The sequence below is a fragment of the Parasteatoda tepidariorum genome, chromosome 9, assembly GCF_043381705.1.
Source record: "Parasteatoda tepidariorum isolate YZ-2023 chromosome 9, CAS_Ptep_4.0, whole genome shotgun sequence".
Classification (NCBI taxonomy): Eukaryota; Metazoa; Arthropoda; class Arachnida; order Araneae; family Theridiidae; genus Parasteatoda; species Parasteatoda tepidariorum.
Window position 1 is genome coordinate 41,731,252 of NC_092212.1, and position 22,246 is coordinate 41,753,497.

General features: G+C 26.6%; 1 protein-coding gene across 1 annotated transcript in view; it reads right to left on the minus strand.

Moving 5' to 3' along the window:
* The window catches only part of LOC107438452 (acyl-CoA oxidase 1), a 25,576-nt gene extending 4,131 nt beyond the window's left edge, over positions 1–21,445 (minus strand). Inside the window, exons 1-13 of the mRNA XM_043050166.2 lie at positions 21,305–21,445; positions 19,661–19,805; positions 14,467–14,636; positions 14,279–14,386; positions 13,622–13,741; positions 11,216–11,331; positions 10,812–10,981; positions 9,624–9,786; positions 7,926–8,116; positions 5,290–5,442; positions 2,113–2,218; positions 1,886–2,032; positions 443–646 (exon numbers count right to left, since the gene is read on the minus strand). Coding sequence (XP_042906100.1) covers positions 443–646; positions 1,886–2,032; positions 2,113–2,218; positions 5,290–5,442; positions 7,926–8,116; positions 9,624–9,786; positions 10,812–10,981; positions 11,216–11,331; positions 13,622–13,741; positions 14,279–14,386; positions 14,467–14,636; positions 19,661–19,805; positions 21,305–21,428 — 1,917 coding nt within the window. The 5' untranslated portion in view covers positions 21,429–21,445. The remainder of the gene's footprint in view (positions 1–442; positions 647–1,885; positions 2,033–2,112; positions 2,219–5,289; positions 5,443–7,925; positions 8,117–9,623; positions 9,787–10,811; positions 10,982–11,215; positions 11,332–13,621; positions 13,742–14,278; positions 14,387–14,466; positions 14,637–19,660; positions 19,806–21,304) is intronic.
* Positions 21,446–22,246: the final 801 nt, after the last annotated feature.

The following is a 22,246-nucleotide window of genomic DNA, read 5'->3' on the forward strand; positions in this document are numbered from 1 at the left end:
ATCTATACTATACACTAAATTTGGTTATAAATAAATTTCTTAATAATATCACTGCAGATTTTCAATAACACATGAAAATGAATACATAATATTACAAAAGATGTGAGTTTTCAAAAGTACAAGATTTTGGTTACTATTCAAAATATAAGTGTTTCTTCAAAATTTTAAATTTATTTTTTCTAGAACATATTTAGAAACACTATCCTTTAAAAAATATATAAATTTTATGTATTAATTAAATTTAACATATGAATATAGGTTTTTGACATTTTCGACAATGAGGTTTTTGACATGACGGTTTAAACTGTCACATGTCAAAAACCTGCCAACCCTGGTTAAATAACACCGATTTATTGATTATTTTTTGTAATCTTGTATTCAGCTAGTATAGAATATTTTAAGATTAAGTTGAATTTATAATCTGATTCAAACAAATAATCACCTGCTTTTGATTCATAGGAGTTTTTTGTGCCAACTCATATAAGCGTTCATAAACATTACCATCAAAACATCCTAAGGGGCTATTTAATACCAGATCATGAAAATCAAAAGCATCTACTAAAGCCACTGCATTGGGTCGAAGAAGATTTAGCATTTCCAACATGTAGTCATGCATCTTGGATAGTTGAATTTCAGATAGCCCAATCTGCAAAGAATATTATATATTTTTGTTCATACATTCATTAAAGCATTTAAGTAATTTTTTTTTTTTTTTTAAATTTAGGATAGTAAAAAATCATATCATATTTATGAAAGGCATTAAAATAAAATACTAAACAAATTTTGTAAAAAATAAAATTTTCTCTTTAATTTCTGGAGGAAACAGTGAGAATTTCTTGCATCCATCCCTATATCTAAAGTTTTTATTACTGTGAATGTAGTTGTAGCTTCATAATATAATAAAGTAAAAAAAATCCAAATTTTTAAACTAGCATTTTCTACACCTTTTAAACAAACTCACAATTCTTTGATTTATATAAAGTTAGGCTTATAAATTTAAAGACTACGGGATGTTTGACTAATACAGAACATTTTTCATAAAATTGATAGTTAAAATTTTTCATTTAATCAATTTATTTGAAAATTACAAATTTTTTTGGGAGCTCAAATTTTTTTTATAAAATATAATTAAATGTGGGAAGCAAGAGAGTGGGGATGAGAAGTGACTACATTAATCAAAATGTCACATTTCTTCCCCTAAAATTTTTCCAAGCATTTGTTTGTGGGGACAAAAAATTTAAAATCGAAATATTTAAGGAAAAAACTCTACTAATAAAAATAGATACCAAACCTAAAATTTTGTTTTTGACTTCATTTAATGTTGTATTTTATTTTTAATGTAGTATTAAATTATGTTTTATTTTCTGGATACATCACCATTTTTCTTTATTTTATTTACATTAAAGCTTTGCTCATTTTTAAACATATTCTAATACCAGAATAATATGTGAATACATTCATGTAGAAATAAACTGGTATAACTCAAATGATATTTTCTTAGGTTTTTTAAATACATTATTTTATAGAACTGAACTGTATCTTTCACCATATTAAATAAATATTAAAAGTTTTACAAATCTGAAATATGTAGAAAATAAGTAACGTAAGAATTAAATTGCATCGATTACTTTGATCACACTTAAAAGAATAGGTCAAATTTTATACATATCACACTTAAAATAATAGCTCAATTTTATACATTCAGACGAATAATCAAATTCAGTAATGTGTTTTATTAAATCACAAACCAACTATGATATGAAGTTGCATTTGAGCAGGCAACAGTTGTATCAATCTCAATTACATAAACCATTGAAAAAACATATGTAATTTCTCTTGTAAATAATCTTATAATTACTTAAGTAATTGATAAAAATATTTTTACCATCATAAAAATGCCAGATTGTTCATGAATGTTTTGCAACATATATAAGTAACAAAGTTGTTTCAAGACTTCTTTCAAATTGTTTGGAACAGGACTGCCTAGAACCCAATCCATGTACTTTTGAACAATATAGTATTGGACATGAGCCTAGAAAAAATATTTCAGAGAATATATACAAATTTGTATTTAAAGTCTTTTTTTTCCTTTTTTTTGTAAATTTATTTTACCTTTGCACACAAAATCAAATCCACATGACTAAGATTCCAAGCAATTTCTGGTAGTTTCCCAGCATCAATAAAATTTTGTACTCTGGCAGCAGCTTTAATTGTCATTCTAAAATAAAAGATAATTACAAGATTGCGGTTGGAGGAATAATGAATATTAATAAGAATGGAATATTATTTGCAAAATAAAGCTTATAAAGTATTTCTCTGGCTCTTCCTTACAAACAAATAAAATAAACTGTGTTTTTAAGTTCCACCTTTGAAAATTTGATTTCCGGAAACTTCTGTGATCAATGATTTTTTTAAACGTCTGGACCTTCGATCTCCCGAAACTTCCGGATCACTGTTAATAAAAAATCCGGATTTTTTCCGGAGCACAATCAGCCCTGAAAATGAAAAGTCTCTCTGCATGTATGTTTGCTTATAACTTAGAAACAGATGCACCAGTTTTTTTCCTGCAGTTTGTAAATAAAGTTGGTTTATCAATAATCTTCTTCCTGTGTTACTTAGTTTAGGTACAATAAATATTAACCTGTTGGTAGCTTAATGAAAGGGCAAAATTGGGAGAATGTTTCTCCCCTATACACTATTTCTCTATCTAAGTACATGGACAAACCGGTTTCGATATGTGGAGAAGATTGCGGGTTGAAATATGACTTTTTACGTGCAGAGCAGTCAGTGGGTTAAAAAAATTAATACTGCTTATTTAAATTTATTGCTATAAATTAAATTTTACTTAATATCCTTTGATAGTTGTTTTAATGACTAATATGACTTTTTCCCCCCCTACTAAAATTTTTTGCCATATCATATTTTTATCTCCTTGCATTAAAATGTTTGCTTACAATATTTAAAAAGAAGGAACCTTTCTAATGTTTCGAAATGCATTGTTGTGTAAACAATATTATATTACATAATGTTACTTAATTTCATAAAAATGAAGATAAACATTATAAGAAATATAATTTACAGGGATGTGATTCTTCCGCGGATCCGCTGATTTCCGCTTTTTTCAGATTTTTCCATATCTTCCGCTCTTTTTTCATAAATTTCCGCTCGGAAAAATTTTTTATGCAGTAAATTATATTTTGTTGAAAAATTTTTTCTTCCGCGGAGCGAAAGTATTGAAGCCCCCAATAAACTTTTCTTCACATGTCAATCTGCTTGCTGGGGTAAAAGTGGTTGACCTTGGTAAAACAATGCCGTAATCTACTACACTACTCTCTTATCTTTTCAGGGATGAAAGACTTTTTAAAATTTCCCACCATGTTCCAAAAACTTTTGGGGAGTCGAACGAACGATATAGTCGGATTTGCGATGAACTCCCCCCCCCCTGCAGTAGGCTCCTGAAAAAATTATCTTCAGAAGAAAATGGGTAGAATTTCGGCATGTACGCCGTAGCCTTGACAACCGCGACTTCCGCTATAGATTGGAAAAAACGGAAAAAAAGTCCTAAGCAGTTTCGTTTCGGCCGCTGATATTTGATTTCTTTTGATTGGCTGATTTACAGAATTTTAAACATTAGGAACTGGGCCAGAATCTGCTAAAATTGCAATTCTTATTTAGATGATTTTTATGTAAATCATCGATTTTCGTATTTAACTGATTTAAAAGTTACTTGTTGCGATTCATTTTTACACGATTTAAAAATCATTACTCGCAATTCCCATTCACGCAATTTAAAAATTCAATATCGCGATTTGCATTTAAACGTTTTTAAAACCCAATATCGCAATTCATATTCATGCTAGTTTAAAATCCAATGTCGCGATTCGTATTCATATATATTTTTAAATTTCAATATTGCGATTCGTTATCACGCGGTTGTAATGTCAAACATCGATTTTCGTATTTATACGCGGTTTAAACATTACTCGTTGCGATAAGTATTCACGGACTTTAAAAATTATGCATCCTGATTCTTATTTACCCGATTTAAAAATTCAATACCGCGATTAGCATTTTCGTGCTTTTAAAATCCAATATGGTGATTCTTATTCACGCTATTTTAAAATCCAACATCGCAATTCTTATTCACGCACTCTTAAAATCCAACATCGCGATTCTTATTCACCCTATTTTAAAATCCAACATCGTGATTTTAAAATCCGATATCGTCTTATTCACGCGATTTTAAAATCCGGCATCGCGATTCTTTTTCACGCGATTTTAAAATCCGGCATCGCGATTTTTTTTCACGCGATTTTAACATCCGGCATCACAATTCTTTTTCACGCGATTTTAAAATCTGGCATCGCGATTCTTTTTCACGCGATTTTAAAATCTGGCATCGCGATTCCTTTTCACGCGATTTTAAAATCAAGCATCGCGATTCTTATTCACGCGATTTTGAAATCCAACATCGCGATTCCTAATCTAAGGCCTCTAAAAATTGTGTGAGAAATGAACTTTCTTGTCCTATCAACACTGATGATCAAAAGTCTGAAAAGCGCAATCTACAGATCAGTCATGTTAATAAAAGACCATCGAAAAAACAAAGAACTGATGAGAAAGTCCATAAAGGTCCTTTGACCATTAAAGAAATGTTTTTTAAAATGATGTGATACATAAAATCGTGCTTATGCATAATTACTCAATGTTATCTAAATTATTAAAAAAAAATTATTTTAATCAAGATTTTATTTAAGAACATAATTACCATTTATTTATATTTATTTGAATAGATAATATCATGGATGTAATCATTATCAGATTGGCTATTGAATTCATATCATTTTTTCTTTTGCACGCTTAATGCTACAGTTATAAACTTCCTCTTTTTTGTGTTTTTGTCAATCACATCCCTGAATTTAGTACTACCTAAAACCTTTAAATGCAGCATATTTTTAACTTTTGTCTAAGACCACATAATAGTCAAAAATAAAATATTGTATTTAAATTTATCTTAATCTAACAATAATGATAAAAGTTTAAAAGAAAAAATAAGCTAATATTTTAAATGGAAAGACACTTACATAAAGACATTAAAATACTTTAGAAAAAATGGTATTTTATGATTATTAATTTATTTTGTGAATAATGATTAAATATGATATTTTTCCATGCAGTGGATAGTTGAATTTTTGTCCGAACATTTAAAATCAGTTCTAGTGTTACAAACTTTAGTGTAGAATATAAATTTCAGTCTTGCATTATTTAATGACAGAAAAAAAAAATTACTTTTGAGCAGCAGCACGATAAAAACCAACAAGAGTTTCTAAAGAGGGTGGATATTCAAATCTGGATGGGATACTTTTGCTGTCTTCTAAAAGGTAACCAAAAACTGAATTCCTTGCTACAGGTTGTTGGCCTTTTAAAACCTTCATAATGTACCTAAAAATAACAATATATAACAGAAAAATTATTGCTACAAAGACACAGACATATATATACATCAAAAATTAAATTTTCATCAAATAATATAAACAGTTGATAAAGTTAAAGAAAGAAAAAATTTAAAAAAATAGTTATACAGTGAAACCTGGAAAGACCCCCCTCTATTAGCAACCACTTTTATTTTATTTTATAACCATCATTTACCAAACTTTATTGACAATTGTAATTGATGGGAATAGTTGCAAGACCTTTTATTTTATAACCGTCGTTGAACAGCCGACTCAATTTTTTTATGGGTTTACGACTGCTAATGTTCAACTCCATAACCTTGTAATTTTGAACCCAATCCAGAAGACAAGGGAACTCCTGGATCAAGTATTGGGGGAAATTTGCCTTTGTGGAGAACTTTTTGACAGAACTAAACCACATTTGCGTTACATGGAGGGGAAAACCATGAGAACCTCCCACGTTTAACCTGACAGCAAAGGGATTCTAACTCATGATCCGTCTACCACTGAGGATACTTCACGTCGGTGCAAGCCAGATGCAGATTTGTTTCGACTAGCCGTCACTGGGGATTCGAATCCGGTTCACCTAATTGGAAGGCGAACGCTCTATCCCCTGAGCGAAGTGGTAATAGACACAGACTTTGTGTTGAAGAAAACCTTTAGGAGTGACCATTAAAACCACTCCTAGTGACCAGGCAAACATCTTCACCAAAGGTGGAAAATGTCAAATAAAGAAACGTGAAAAAATATCAAAACAAAAAATTTAACAAAACAAATAAGTAGATTAAAATGCATCAAAATATTCAATTCAGGTTCTTATTTAGAGAGCTCTTTTTGACGATACAACCTCATATTGTAGTCAGAGTGCACTAAAGACAATGCTAAAGCTAATTGCAAACTTAAACAAAAACATAATTATTTATTTAAAATAGCTCTATCATTCATAATTGGTAAATTTGTTTTTATACGTAATTATATCAGTTGGCATCCTTTTTATAGATGCTAAATTTTATTCATTGATCCGTCTTTTCATGACGCCAATAGAAGAAAAAGTAATACAGTGAAACTTTTAAGGAACTACTACCCTCCATTATGTGAGAAATCAGTCATTAATAAAGAAGGTTGCTTCTGTAATTGTTAACATTTTCCAAAATAATTAACCCAACAATACAATTAAATTTATAAGTTTCATTTTGCATTCATAAAAAGAGAATATTAAAGACACTGTTTGTAATGTTATTAATTGATTAGAGCATAATACATAAGTTGAAGAAATTGTGCATGTTTTCAAGTTGTTTTATATATCTCTCTCTATATATATAACAGTACTTGCATCCAATTTTGAATGGGAATAAAAATGAACCAAAAGTTCTCCCTGAGATTTGGAATGTGTGTTTGTTTGCTGGAGACATGAAAAAGAAAAAAAAAAATTCAACAAGGTTATTGATAATTGATCAAACTTGTGGAGGTTTCCCAATTCTTTTCTAAAGCTTATGTAAACATTACAAAAAATTATCTGAAATAAAACATAATTCCTTTATTATTTTACAAGAAATAAACATAGTCAAATAATATAAATTGAAATTAACTGTTTGATAAGAAAAAATTCTACTTACACAAAATTTATTAACAGCATAATTTTTTTTACAAAATTGAAAATAAACAGTTTCAGAATTTGTAGATATTTTAATTAAAAACTTTTTTACTAAGTTTAATCATTTAAAGAAATATTATAAATTTGAGGTGAACAAAAATTAACGTATTTTTGAAAAAAGAAAAAATTAAAACTTACTAAAGAAAATTTTACTTTTTCTATGAGTAACATCTAAAAACATTTGTTTTTTATATGCTGATTTTGAAATTGAAACTCCTACAAGAGTAATTTAGCACCTCTATCGACAATGAAATATGCTATTTATCTAACTGAGCATATTTTTTTAAAAGAAATTTGTTGGAAAAAATATTGAAGGCCTATAGTAAAGTTTGTAATCAATAAATAATTATTATAAGATTGCAAAAGATAATGACTAATAAAAAAGACACCCTTACACCAATTGTGCTGCAACATTGTCTACTCATTTAAATATTTTACATTTCTACCTTAGTCATAAGTATGAAATTTAAGAATTACTACCATTATGAAATTTAAATGGTAGCTAAGATGTAGAAATATATAAATTGTGATTACAAAGTTTAATTTTTTATTGATATTTTATTACATAGATGTTTCTTTAAAAAAGTATCACTCATACAGTAATGCTGTTCACCTCATCAATCGTTTTTAATAGTTTCAATAACAACTTATACTTTATTAGAAATCTTTATCAACTTCTATATACAACTCCTTCAACATTCATTTAAAGTTAAAAAAAATTTCCCACATGTAATGTAACAAAAATGGAGCATCAATGCGATTATAAAATTTACTATTTTAAATTCTTTAAATACCCAAAAAATGTGCAACTTTCATACCTTGCAGTCTGTAAGTATAGTACTGTATTCTCTCCTTCATATGTGCAAGCAGCAACTGTAGCAGCATAAATTCTATGTATACCACTGATTTGTAAATAACCATGACCTCCGCAAGCTCTCCTGCAAATTTCTATTGCAGCACTTCCATTGTCAGTGCATAAGGCTTTTAGCCCAGATGATGTGGCGTGCAACTAAAATGTACAAAAATGTTCGGGTTAATCTAAAGAAAATACTTAGCTTTAAAAAGCTCCACACATTATTATATTAAAATATTGTATAATTTAATTTTAAAAAATGCAATGCAGTGCATCAATAAACAAAAAAATTCATTGCATAAATCCACTCTACATATAGCACAAGACACAAGCTGACATAAGGGTTTAAATTAGGGTTTTATGTACAAAAAGTACAAATTTTTGATTTATACCTATTGACTACAGTTTAATTTTTCCAATTATACTTATTTACCTATCTCTCATTTATATCTAGCCATGTGAGATGTTTTTTAAGTAACTTTAATTGAATGAGACAAAATTTAAGACATTATAACTATTAGATTTTAAATTTAGGAAGTTTTATACTTAAATAAGTTTGAAAGAACTTACAAGACTCTTATTACTTCTAATCTATTCATTAAATAAATTTGCTTTTCATTTCATTCAATTCAGCATAAAAATATGTATAGGGAAGTGATACATCATTTGTTTAGAAATCAACATCAGATATTAATTACTCTTAACTCATAAAGAGTACTTTTTATTTATATACATTATATAAATTGTATATTATATTATATTTCATTATATAAAGTCTACATACAATCTAAATTAATAAACCTATCAACTTGTATTATCTATTATTCTCTATGCCATTATAAAATACATAGGACACTATGTCTAACTTTAAATAGCTACGTCAGATGTAAAAATATGCATAACACGCTAATAACATTTAAACTATCAATCCAATTGGTGTGAGTTCTGTCTAATTTAATCAGCATAATAAATTAGTTAAGATATCTTTATTCATTTATTTAAATATTAATATTTATATATTTCCTTTACAGCTCTCAAAATGATCCTTCCTATATTTAGTAATCCCAGAAGATTTTTAGGCTAATGTTAAAATATCTTCATGACAAATTTGCTTTTATCCATCATGTCAAGGTTAATTTCATTAAGACAAAACATTAAATGCATCTACATCAGTGCACAACGTTGTGCCTACGCCCCAATAGCAGCCTAATTCAGTTTACGGTCATGGCCAAACCACACTAAGTTACAGCAAGCAATTAAGAAAATATTTATAATATACTTGACAGTAATAACTTTCCCAACATCATATTTAAAGCGGTAAAAGGGCAAGATGCGTCGAGTTTTCGAACTTTCTCAAAGTGACAACACACAAATGATGAAAATAGAACAGGTTAGAAATAACAAAAGGCACATTTTCCAACGGGAAAAAAATAGATAGAAAATTGAGGGAGAATGCAAAAAATTACATAGGGATTTTGGTAATAGAAGAAGACAATCAGGGCAGACTATGAGTCTTAAGAAAAAGTGTCATGTTTGAATGATCAAAGCATTGTGATTGAATTTTTTTTCCCTTTCAATCATGAAGTTAAACAACCAAGTATATCTCTTGCTTCAGTTCTTTTTACCTTATTTCTTTCAGCTACAGAATTTCTATAAAATTTACCTCAGGTAATGTTGCCAAATCTCCTTTCTCCATGTTTTGTGTAGCAGTCTTATAAGTATCCATTAAAGCAATAAATGTGGCTTTGCAAGCATGACTGAAAGCAACCATGGGCAAGAGTTTGTATTGCTGAGCTTGATAATCCAATATCTGAACTTCTGGCTCACTAAAAATAGCAACATTTCCGTTTTTATATTGAAGATAATTATAACATAATCATAATGTGAACATTTGTTCATTACTGAGCAAACCATATTTTAAAGGAAGTTGTAATAAAATATTTAAACATCAATATCCTAGTAAAAATTATTATATTTCTTAAAATAAGCGCACTTTTCTTCTGATACTATTAATTACTCTAAAATACCTCAATGATAATAAATGCAAAAAAAGCAGGAAAAAAATTAAAAAAACAATTATCTTAGTTTTGAATAAATAATCCCAAAAACACCAAAGCGGTCCCAAAAACACCAAAGCTATTACTGGATTAAAAACTTCATTTGCTTCACAAATATACTATTAGGAAATAAAAGTCGACATGTTTTAAGCACTCAAAAATAGGTACCCATTTTCAAGACTGTCAATGAGAAGAAACAAAAGTGATTTGAAATATAAAACGTAAAGTTGCCTACAAAAAATGGAAAAATAAAGATGAGAAACAACTCTAAAAAAACCACAGACAATGCCAATTTTGACAATGGCCAAATTATTTCCACCCGTCACATCAGCTCATCTTGATGCCCTGGAATCTTGTTTTATTCATATGAATGCTGATTCCCTTTTAACAACTTTAGTTTTTCACCACCTCTCATAGAGCATGAAATTATGATTGCTGCTGACAACCACTGTGGTTTTTCCTGTTCTGTTTTTCATCTTTTTTCTCTCTTGCCTACAGAGGTTTTTCTAGCATTGTTTCTCCATTTAACTTTTCCTTTTCTGTTGGCAACTTTACGTTTTATATTTCAAATCAATTCTGTATCTTCTTATTCACGTCTTGGAAGACTTAAAAATGGGTGCCTCTGTTTGAGTGCTTGAAACATGTTGACAGTTATTTCCAATTTGTATATTTTTGAATTCCAATTTGTATGTAGTCTTAAGCTTTATATAAAAAAGTGTTATACCCATTTGTCTTTCATGAAATTACCCTTGTAATTTAAACTTATAAAATGACATTTGGAAAATAAAACCAACTTCGGTAAAATTTGGGCTTGGCGCCTGATTGCACTGTAACGAATAGCAATGGTGGCTGCTCTGGCTATATTGTAAGAAACCATATCAAGAATAAGAACACGAACAAACACCATGGTTCCATAATTCAGTTTGTCACTCTTTGGCTTGATATATTCACCAGAAGGTGTCACCTGAAAAAAATTTCTGGCTTTAAAAAAATCACAATGCCTGATAAAATAAACCATTTTTAAATAAAAATTTAATTATTAGTACATTTTCTTTAAACTTACACACTTTCAAGTTGAATGGAAATGATAACAAAATGGAAACATTTATTATATATGATTAACATTTATGTGTAAAATTTAGACACCTATTTAATAAACCTCTAAAATAATCAGGTTATTTAAATATGGTTCAAATACCTGAGCATTTTTCATGAGCATATTTTCCCTTGGGATTCGGACATTATCCAATTTTAAAAATCCATTATCTGATGCTTTGAAGCCTACTTTAGGTCCAATTTCCCCAACTGTAATACCTAGAATAAATAAAGCCAGTTAATTACTAATTTGTTAAGAATGGATTCAGATGTAACTAAAATCATATTTAATGCAGTTTCATTGCAATAAATTTTCACTACATTTATTTCATTGCAAAAAATTTTTTATAATTATATTGCAATAAATTATTCATTGAATAGAAGAATAAAAAATTATAATAATAAAAACTATCATAATTATTATAACATAATAATAAAATTATAACATAATAATTGACATAATTTTAATAATTGCAAAATGATAATAAGAATGCATTATCAGGGGTCTGTTTAGAAGAAATTTGGGTCCGTTAACGGACCCTTCACAAAATATCTTTTCATAAAAACGGACCCTTCACAAAATATTTTAACTTAAAAATAAACCCTTCACAAAATAATTTATCTTTTAATCGGACCCTTCACAAATTTGTTTATCTTAATTAGTGTTTTGTTAATCAAATAAAAGACAAATGTAAATAAAAGACAGAAGAGAAATAAAAGAAAAGAAAAAAGAAGTAAATAAAAGAAAAAAGAGACAAATAAAAGACAGATGTAATAAAAGACAGATCGGGAAAGTAAGACAGATGTAAACGAACTAAATTTTGTCTTCGGCAGACCCTTCTTCCTTTATTCCTCCGAAATGAATATTCTGCATTCAGCAGTAAAGGCTTAACACCAAATATTTATATGTTGCATCGCTAATTTAGTAGTTGCAATTGCTGTTTATTTTTTAAAATTTAATTTTTTTAATTATAATTTTACAGTGTTGAGCATAATCTTGTATGTTTTTACAATTTAAAAACTCCTGGAAAAAGTTTTTTTGCAATAACGGACCCTATTTGCCCAAATTCACAAAAGCGGACCCTGGTTGAAAGAATGTGACCTAACGTTTATTTTATATTCACAAATTACGAGTAATTTTTTCCACAATTTTACAAAAACGAACCTCTCACAAAATGTCTGGACAGACCCCTGATTATTTAATGTATCTTCAAAGTAGACAAGCTATGTTTTGACAGCTTTTTAAAGTAACTGAAATAAATTTCTGTCTTAACATTACAAGGGACAATAAAATATTTAATCAATATTTCGAAGATACAATTTTTTCCAAACAAATAAATTTTAATGCCTTTAATTGGCTAAATAATTTTAAAACTTTTCCGAGCTTAAAAAGCAATGTTTAAGCAAGCATGTATACTATAAAATATATAGAAATTAAAGCTTTCAAAATTTTCAAGAGCTTTCTGTAAGTTAATATCTTGCAAAATATTTCTTAACTTTCTTTTTTTTTTTNTTTTTTTTTTTTTTTTTTTTTTTTTTTATTAAGACACATTTTAGTAGCATTATCTTTTATCTCCACACTTTACACACATATAATAAAATTATTTTTTTTTCCCATTTTAATACATAACCAAAGAATTTTAGAGCAGTTTAAAGTATTGTAAAGTGTATTAAAGTATTTATTTGAGTATAAAGTATATTGTTGTCGAGTGCATTTAGAGTAAAAATAAGAATTTTAGTCTTACATATATTTAACAAAAAAAGAAAACAGGATGCAAACTCAAATGGCATAATAAAGATTCAAATCAGGATTTTCATGATTGAAGCATACAAGGTCTTATCTTAATCTGTCAGATTTATATTAGCAATTTCAATAGCTCATATCTGTGAAAGAAAACATCCTTAAATATTGTGGTTATTCATCTCTTTTATTACCACTATTTATTACCAACCAGGTACATATAATAATTTGAAAGTATCTCTACAGTACAATTTTTGCATACCTAAAAAGAAATTAATATTATCTTGCAGTAGTGCTTTGTAATTTTATTAGATTATGGTACACTTCAAAAGCATAAATTTTTTACCTTTTATAAAAAAAACACACTCCTTATAAACAATTGTAATTAATTCATTATTTTTCAACATTTGAAAAAAATAAACTATTTTATGCACAGTGTTCAATTTTATTATTATTATTTTTGTAACAAAATTTCTCATACACATAATAACTCATGATTTCATATTTAAAAAAAAAATTTTATTTAGAATAACCAATTTATATATTACAACTAATGGTAAATTTATAAAACACAAAATACTTCCTTTTTAATAAGGACCTTGACAAATAATATGTGAATAGCTTTCTTAGAACTGAATTTGAAACTTCAAGAAAAACAAGAAAATAAATTAAAAAATAATAAAATAATTTTATTAAACAAAGAGCTTGTAAAGAAAAAAATGAGTATTAAAATAAAATTTTAAACCTAGATGGAAGAAAAAAAATTACCAGAAAGTGGCTGATGATTGTCTAAACTTCGAATTTGCACCATAAATGGATGAATGCCATAGCTTTTGCCCTTAGTACAAAGTTGAGCTAACACAATTGCAAAATTAGCAGTTTTCCCCACTGAAAATAAAAAAAAGTGAAAAATTTAATAATAAAAATTACATCTAATCAAAAATTTTAAACAAGATTTAATTAAAATTCCTTATTAATTGGAAATTAATATCATAATTTTAATTCAAAAAGGCATAATTAATTAAAAAAAATTTCTTCACTCATCTGTTTACTGCCCTGTTTATAAATGTTACGTTCTGTAAAAATGATCTTTTTTTTCTGTAATATGTGACAAAATATCTCATATCATTAGTTCATTATAAAAGCACAAAATATATTTTTAAAATTTCATATTTTTTCATCTTTTAAATCCAGTACATATTTTGATCTAAATCTATTTCATGAGAGAAAAATTACTTAAAACTGCTACTTTTAGTGTCGTTCAAATATATTCTAAATAAACCCAATACTATTGAAGATATTACCAATGGGTAAAAAACATGACTTTTAAAATAAATTTAGAAAAAAAAATTATTTTAGGACAGAACGCTTATCAAAATTTCAAAATTTTTTTTCCTTCAAAAATATAGAATATGTTGAGCTTACAACTCCCTGGCCACCATTTCACTGATGATAAAGTTGGAGTATTTAAAACAAATTCCTCAGATGTTGGGTCATATGTAGAGGTAGTTTCAAGTCCACGAAGGAAAGTACCTAAAAAATTCCAGCAACATTTAGAAACTAAGTAAGGATTGGCTTACTACAATAAAGCAAAAAAGTGGCTTTAAAATTACCGTGCCCAAGTTCTGTTTGAGCATATGTGCCTATTATCTTCATTTCCAAAGCATCTGGAAGCCATTTAGCTTGTTGATCTTCTGTTGCAAGACCCATCAATGTTGGTATGAACATGACAAAATGGACTGTTAAAGGTGAAGCTTCTTGCAATATAGCATCAGCAATCGATCTGAAAAAAATTTGCAATGTCAATTTTTTTTTATAGGATCAAAAATGTTTTCTTGAAACAAAAAAACACCGTTTTTATAATCAACAATAAAATCAAAGGGTTTTTGCTATAATCAGATTAAAGATATTTCACTAATGTCAGAGTCTGAACATCTAGGATTTCATTAAGTTTCAGATTAAGAATGCAGTTCACTGATGTCATGCACTTAAACTAAACAAAAACTGTCAGATTTCTGCCTTATCTGAAGAAAAAAATGAATTAGTATAAAAAACTAGTTCTAAATATCTGCTACTAGTTTCTATTAGCATCAGTGTTCCATTAGCGTGCTACAAGTAACGAAACTACTTCGATACTTTTTTCATAGTTTGTAGTGTAGAGTGCTGTCTTTTTAAAAAAGTAGTGCAATGAGTTATGTATTACAAAAATACAATAGTTAGTAGCGATTCTGGAGAACTACTTTTAACCTGGCGTTAATAAGATCTAAGCATTTAGAATTATGTGTAACAATAAACTAGCCATTAAAAATAATAGCCAATTTATCATGAAACAGTGGTGTTATTTCAGTAAAAGGGTACATATTTTCACTGTAATTTTCGATGTACAGTTTGCAAAAAGAACATAATGGAATAACTTTTGATCTAATCGGATCTTAAAAGTACTACCAATCAATCTAACTAGAATGGGATGATATTTGCAGATGATATTTTAAGTCATAAAATCAAACACAAAAACGTACTTTCTCTGAATGGCCGTTCCTTATATTTGGATTTGTTCGTGTTGAAGCATGTGAGGTAGGTGCAATCCCAAAATGATAGTCCCAAAAGTTCGGTCAGGAGAGTGGTCAAGTTTGAGCCCCTTAATGTTAATTTTCCTTTTTGAGTATTTCGCCATTCTGGAGAATTTTTTAAGCAAAGTTTTCAAAAAATGTCGTACATTTAAAATTTGTCTCGCAGGAGCTATTTAACTCATTTCATTTGTCGATTTCTTTTAAAATATCCTTCTTTAAAATAATCTAAAAATTTGTATACCATACACCTGATTTTTTTTTGTTGACTATTACCAAATAAAATAATAAATAAAAACTATTTTTCCTGGGAATTTTCTAATTTGCTTAAAAATTTCTCAAGATATACTAAAATATGTAAAATTAACATTAAAGATTTCAAAACTTCAACTACTCTCCTTGTCCAAACCATTTGGACCATATTTTCCAGATTGCAGCTGATCCTCACATTTTGAAGATCAAGAATCCAAATCAGTCAGGGAAAAAAAAGACACATTTATTGAGAGAGAGAGTGCGTTCAGGGGCGCCAAGACGAGAGGTCACTATGACCCCCCCCCCAAATATTTTCACTATTCAGCAAATTTTATCTGGCCCTTGGGCACATTTACGAAATTTTGCTTTCTCTCTTTTCTTACATAACTCAAATGAAATTAGTCAATATTACACTTTAATTTATTTATTTATTTTTTATTTTTAAATAGCAATGAAAAAATATACACAAGTATCATTACAAGTATCAATTTCACCATTCTTGTATCTTCCTGAACATCTAATATCTGCCTAAACATCCAATATCATCTTATATCTTCATAAACCTAAACATCTACCTAAACATCATTATATATCTTTCTTGTCATTAAAAAAACTTATTTTTCGATAACCTGTCATTCAGCTATTTCCAAATAAAAATGAACCAGTTTCATTGGAATTTAAAAGATACAATGGCAATTAGCTCATCTTCCTGTTTCCTTATGAAAAATTAAAATTCAAAAATTGTGTCAGTGAATAGGTAATTAGAGTTTGGTTGGTCGAATGTTGCACAAAATTGAGAAAAAATTAACAATTTTATTGAACATGAGGGGTATATTTTAAACTGCTTCAACTGAATGAATCGGATGAAACTTTATAAGAAAATTCACCCCAATTTCGCATGAGAAAGTAACAAGGGCTTTAAAATTTCATAGCATGACTGGAGTTCATTTTAAATTAAGCAACTTCTGCTAAAAAATTTTATCAGAAAATAAATCTACAAATAAAATTTACCAATAAATAAAACTACAAAGAAGATTTAACAGAAAATAAATATGTTTTAAGAAGAAATAAATCTGCTAATAAATTTTTACAGGAAATAAAAGAAGCGCATAAAATCAAGGATAAAAGATGCAGTATGCAAATTCAGAGAAATTATTTGTACAAATTTTTTTCTAGAATGAAAAGAAACCAGTGATATATCTAAAAATCGTTCCTAAAAAAATTTTATAGATCAAAGAAAAAATATTGATATAGATATAGATTTTATAGATATAGAAAAAATAAAAATAAATTTAATGCATATAGAATGAGGTAATAAAGTGACTGATAAACTATAGTCGGAAATTTTTTTCTTCCTCTTTTTCAGTATTCCTAGCTAAAATTGAATAAGTTTTTTAAATTAAATATTTTTAAAAAGTACCCATACTTTTTAAATATACCAATTTATATCTGCATTTTTTAAGTTTCTTGTAAAAGCTTAAAAGTTATTTTATTTTAAAATAATTAATCCTTAAAGTTTCAGATGCAAACAATTCTTCTTCCTTTTCTACCAGAACTGCAGCTAATTGCTAATAACGGCTAATTGCTAATATCAGATGCCACTACACTCTCCCTTTATGAACTCCCACACTGCTCTGATACTTTCTCACACTATCTAACCAACTTGCACATGGTCCTCTCTTAACAATTAATTAATGAACGTTTTCAACCATATTAATAAGATGAAGAAAAAAAAACTAAAACAGTAAATTGTTGAGAAATTTTTGGTAGCAAATTGAGTATTTTAACAATTGTCAACAGACAATTTTAATAATTGAAAATTTCAATAATCTGCTGCATAAAGAATAAAAAATACGTAAAATAACAAAAAAATGTAGTCTTAATAATAATGTCTTCAGTAATTCCTAGTTTTAATTAAATTTATTTTTCAAAATCTATATTTTCTAAATACAACTAGTCAAGGCATTAACACTAAAATGCAAAATAATATTTCAATCTAAATTATTTAATTTTTAAAGCTTTAGGTGCAAACTGTAAATTAATTAAAACTTTTAATTAATAAGACAAAACAATCAAAGGCTAAATAAATAATGGTGACCTAACACAATGCACAAAGAAAATTTCGAAAAGCTTTATTTCATAATAGCTTGCTCCCATTTACTATCAAACAGATTTGTCTGGGTGATAAAACTTATAAGAAAATGGACAATGGATATGAAGGTCACAATACTCAATTTTTCAACAGCTTGTCATATGAAGGTCATAATAAATTATTTTATTGCACTATTTGATCCTTTATGTTTTTTCTACTTCATTAAACAAAAGTTTGTAAAATAAATAAAGAAACAATACAATTATGGTACTTTAGTACCTTCCTGTTAGGAAGATAACTTCTCAAAATCTTAATATTTTTTAATGATTGAAGTAAAAAAATTGTTAAATATTGTAAATTATTGTTAATTTTGTAAATTATTATGTAATATTATAGTTGCTGCATTGTCTAAATTGATATAGCCTTTCCCATTTGTAAGTTTTGATCAAATTTTTTTTTTTACTTTTGTGTGCGTGTTAAAGATGAAATTAAAAATAAATCATTGCTAAAATTTTACTAATTAGCTACATAGTCAGTTTTAATATAAATAGATACTTTTACTAGATCTGTTTTTTGTTCTAATCTAATCCTAGGACTATTATTTCTTATTAAGGACAAAGAATAGAGAGAGAGAGACCTTAAATCCAATATTGCTCTCAAGCTTTTGACACAAGTCAAATTTTGAAGATTTTAACCATCTATATGCCTGTTGTTTCACCCCCCTCCCCAAAAAAAATTTCTTTTGTGTAAGTATAAAAATAAATATTATTGATATTTTAATTTATTGAAACTTATTTTACAGGCTGAATTTAAGACCAAAAATGTAATATCATTTTCTTTTATTTAAAATCCGTGCAAAATTAAATGCCTCATAAAAAAATCTTTCATCGCATTCGATTCAAAATACTTAAAGAAAATTATTTTATCGAACTGCCCAGCTCTCTTATGCTCAGATGCAACTGCCACTTTTAAACTTTTGACTGGACAGAACACAACTGCTTTCAGACCCATTTAAAATTGTCAATTCACCTATTTGTATTTTATATTTAACTGAAGAAGAGATGAATGCTAATCACAATGAATAAGGCCCTGCATTATTTGATGTAAATGTATTGTTTATATAAATGTAAGCTTCTTGTTCCCTAATGACTTAATAATCAACAAGCTGGAAATTATTTAATAACTATTTATTATCTAAAATATACTTAAGTAAAACACTATTATGTGCTAACAAAAGATTTGCTGAAAGTGCTATATTTGCAAAATTATTTTAAAGTCATTTCAAGAACTGAGAAATAAACTTCAAAACTTTTTAATAATCATTTATAAACTTTGTTCTGTACATGAATTCAATCTTCTTTATAAAGGAATATTGTGATTTATTTCAGCAAAACAGAAAATTTTCAGTTTCGAGTTTAGTTTGTAGCGACAAAATTTGTTATAAAAATATATACAATGTAGTTGTTAAAGCTGCAGTTCTTTAGATTGTTTTACATAATTTTAAAATTAGTATGAAGTTGTATTTATTTTTTTTATTTTAAAACTTATGCATTGTGAATTCTTCCTAGGTTTTGGGCAATTTTAAACACTTATGTCAAAAACCAAACCTTTAATCATTGTCATAAGTCTTAACAACAGAAATAATTTTATATACAAAAATTTAAATTAAAATTATTAAGTATTATTATCAAATGAGTATCTCTCAGAGGTAAAACTAAAGGTCAATATAAAAGAGATCAAGGAATAAAAAAAACTATAAACACAAAAAAAAATTAAAATTTAAAAATAAATTAATAATAAAAATGAATTTCTGAAAGATTTCTTGTAAATAAATAATGATACAAACTAAGGAAATTGAAAAAAAATTTAAATTAAGGTAATAAATGAAAAAATTACAAAATTTCCTGTGGATCTGCCAACTCCATGGCTCTATGAAAAATGTGTAGAGATTTACGTAAGGCATCATCATATATTTCAGAATGAGAAAGGTAATCAACTGGGACTTTATCCTGGAGCTCTGGATCATTGTAAAATAATTGTTCTGAAATAAAATAATGTTTTAAAAGAAGGCAGCATAACTTGCAAGAATGTTCTGTACATTCTAACTAAATCCTGCTATGGTGATATGTACATGCATAAATATCTCAAAATAGTTTATACTAAATCTAACTAATGAATGCCAAGATTTTCAATACAAAATATACTCTTTTTTAATGTCATTATTTAAAATAGCATTATATTCTATACAAATTACATATATTATAATAGGATTAATATAGGATCTAAAATTTAAAAAAAAATTATTATTAATTAATTTTATAAATATTTTAATGGACAAATAAATTTTTAAAAATTTAATTACTCTTAACAACATTAAAAATTATAGTTTAAGGTTTAAGTAATAATAATTTATAAGGTAACATATATATTCAATATTTGTGTAATATGTTAATGAATTATAGAAAACTGAAATTTATAAATTACAAAATGTACTTTTAACTTTCATACTAAAAAGTACATGAGAATAAGAATTTTCAATATTCACAAAAAATATTTTTATTTATACATATAGTATTTAATATTTTTTACATAGAAAGAAAAAAAACTTGCAACAAATCAAAGGTAACAAAATTAATTGTTTAAAGTAGTAATAATAACAAATTTAAATATTTATGCTATTTTATAACTAGATTATTGCAAACTGAAATACTCTTACTTAAAATTTTTGGCACCATTCAAAAAATTTTCAACACAAATAATATGAACATACTAGATTAGAAACACTAACAAAAGATTATCAGCTACAAGTAAAACTAAATATTAGTTAGTATATGTTTGATAATTATATTTATTGAAAAAATTTTTTTGTAAATTTAAGATTCATATTCTTAAAAAGACAACAACAGTTGATTAAAAGCCAAATAACCAGCAGTGTAAGTAAGTGCAAATATACATTTTCATATACATTTTTGGCAGTTTTAAACACTTATGTCAAAAACCAAACCTTTAATTATTGCCATAAGTCTTAACAACAGAAATGATTTTATGCATAAAAATTTAAATTATTAAGTAGCATCTTTTAGAGGTAAAAACTAAAAGTCAATAAAGAAAAATATTAAGAAATTAAAAAAATTATAAACACAAAAATATTTGAAAATTCAGAAATAAATTAATAATAAAAGTGAATTTCTGAAAGATTTCCTATAAATTAATAATAATACATAAAATATAAATTTTGATTTTATATTATTATATTAATACTATAATTTATTATTATATCATAAATAATTTAATTAATTATTATTTATATTATATAAAATGCTTGATTCTGTATGATGACTCATTCTAAAATACATTCAATAAAACCAATTATCTTTTAATTTGACATAAACTTTTCCTTATTAGAAATTCTGTTCTTCGCTACACAAAATATAGCTAATGTTTCATACAGTCAGTTATAAGAGAAAATAGTAAATTTAACTTTCCACAAAATATTATTTTCTTGGTTATTGAAAAAATTATTCATTGAAATTTACTTACCCAATTCTTTTCTACGATTTGTTTTTTCTTTACTCCCATCTAAAAAGTTCGTGAGTTCTTTAATGTTAAATGAGGCATTCTTCCTTTCCCTGACTAAATCTTCATTAACTTTATTCTTTGCCATTGCAATGTTTTAAGAGAAACATANTTTAATGGACAATTAAATTTTTAAAAATTTAATTAATCTTAAGAATTAAGGTTTAAGTAATAGTAATAATAGTTTAAAAACACTAACAAAAGATTATCAACTACAAGTAAAACTACATAGTAGTTAATATGTTTTATAATTATATTTATTGAATTAATTTTTTGTAAATTTAAGATTCATATTCTTAAAAAGACAACAACAGCCAAATAACCAGCAGTGTAAATAAGTGCAAATATACATTTTCATATACATTTTTGGCAGTTTTAAACACTTATGTCAAAAACCAAACCTTTAATTATTGCCATAAGTCTTAACAACAGAAATGATTTTATGCATAAAAATTTAAATTATTAAGTAGCATCTTTTAGAGGTAAAAACTAAAAGTCAATAAAGAAAAATATTAAGAAATTAAAAAAATTATAAACACAAAAATATTTGAAAATTCAGAAATAAATTAATAATAAAAGTGAATTTCTGAAAGATTTCCTATAAATTAATAATAATACATAAAATATAAATTTTGATTTTATATTATTATATTAATACTATAATTTATTATTATATCATAAATAATTTAATTAATTATTATTTATATTATATAAAATGCTTGATTCTGTATGATGACTCATTCTAAAATACATTCAATAAAACCAATTATCTTTTAATTTGACATAAACTTTTCCTTTTTATCGCAGGAAAAGAATTCTGTTCTTAGCTACACAAAATATAGCTAATGTTTCATACAGTCAGTTATAAGAGAAAATAGTAAATTTAACTTTCCACAAAATATTATT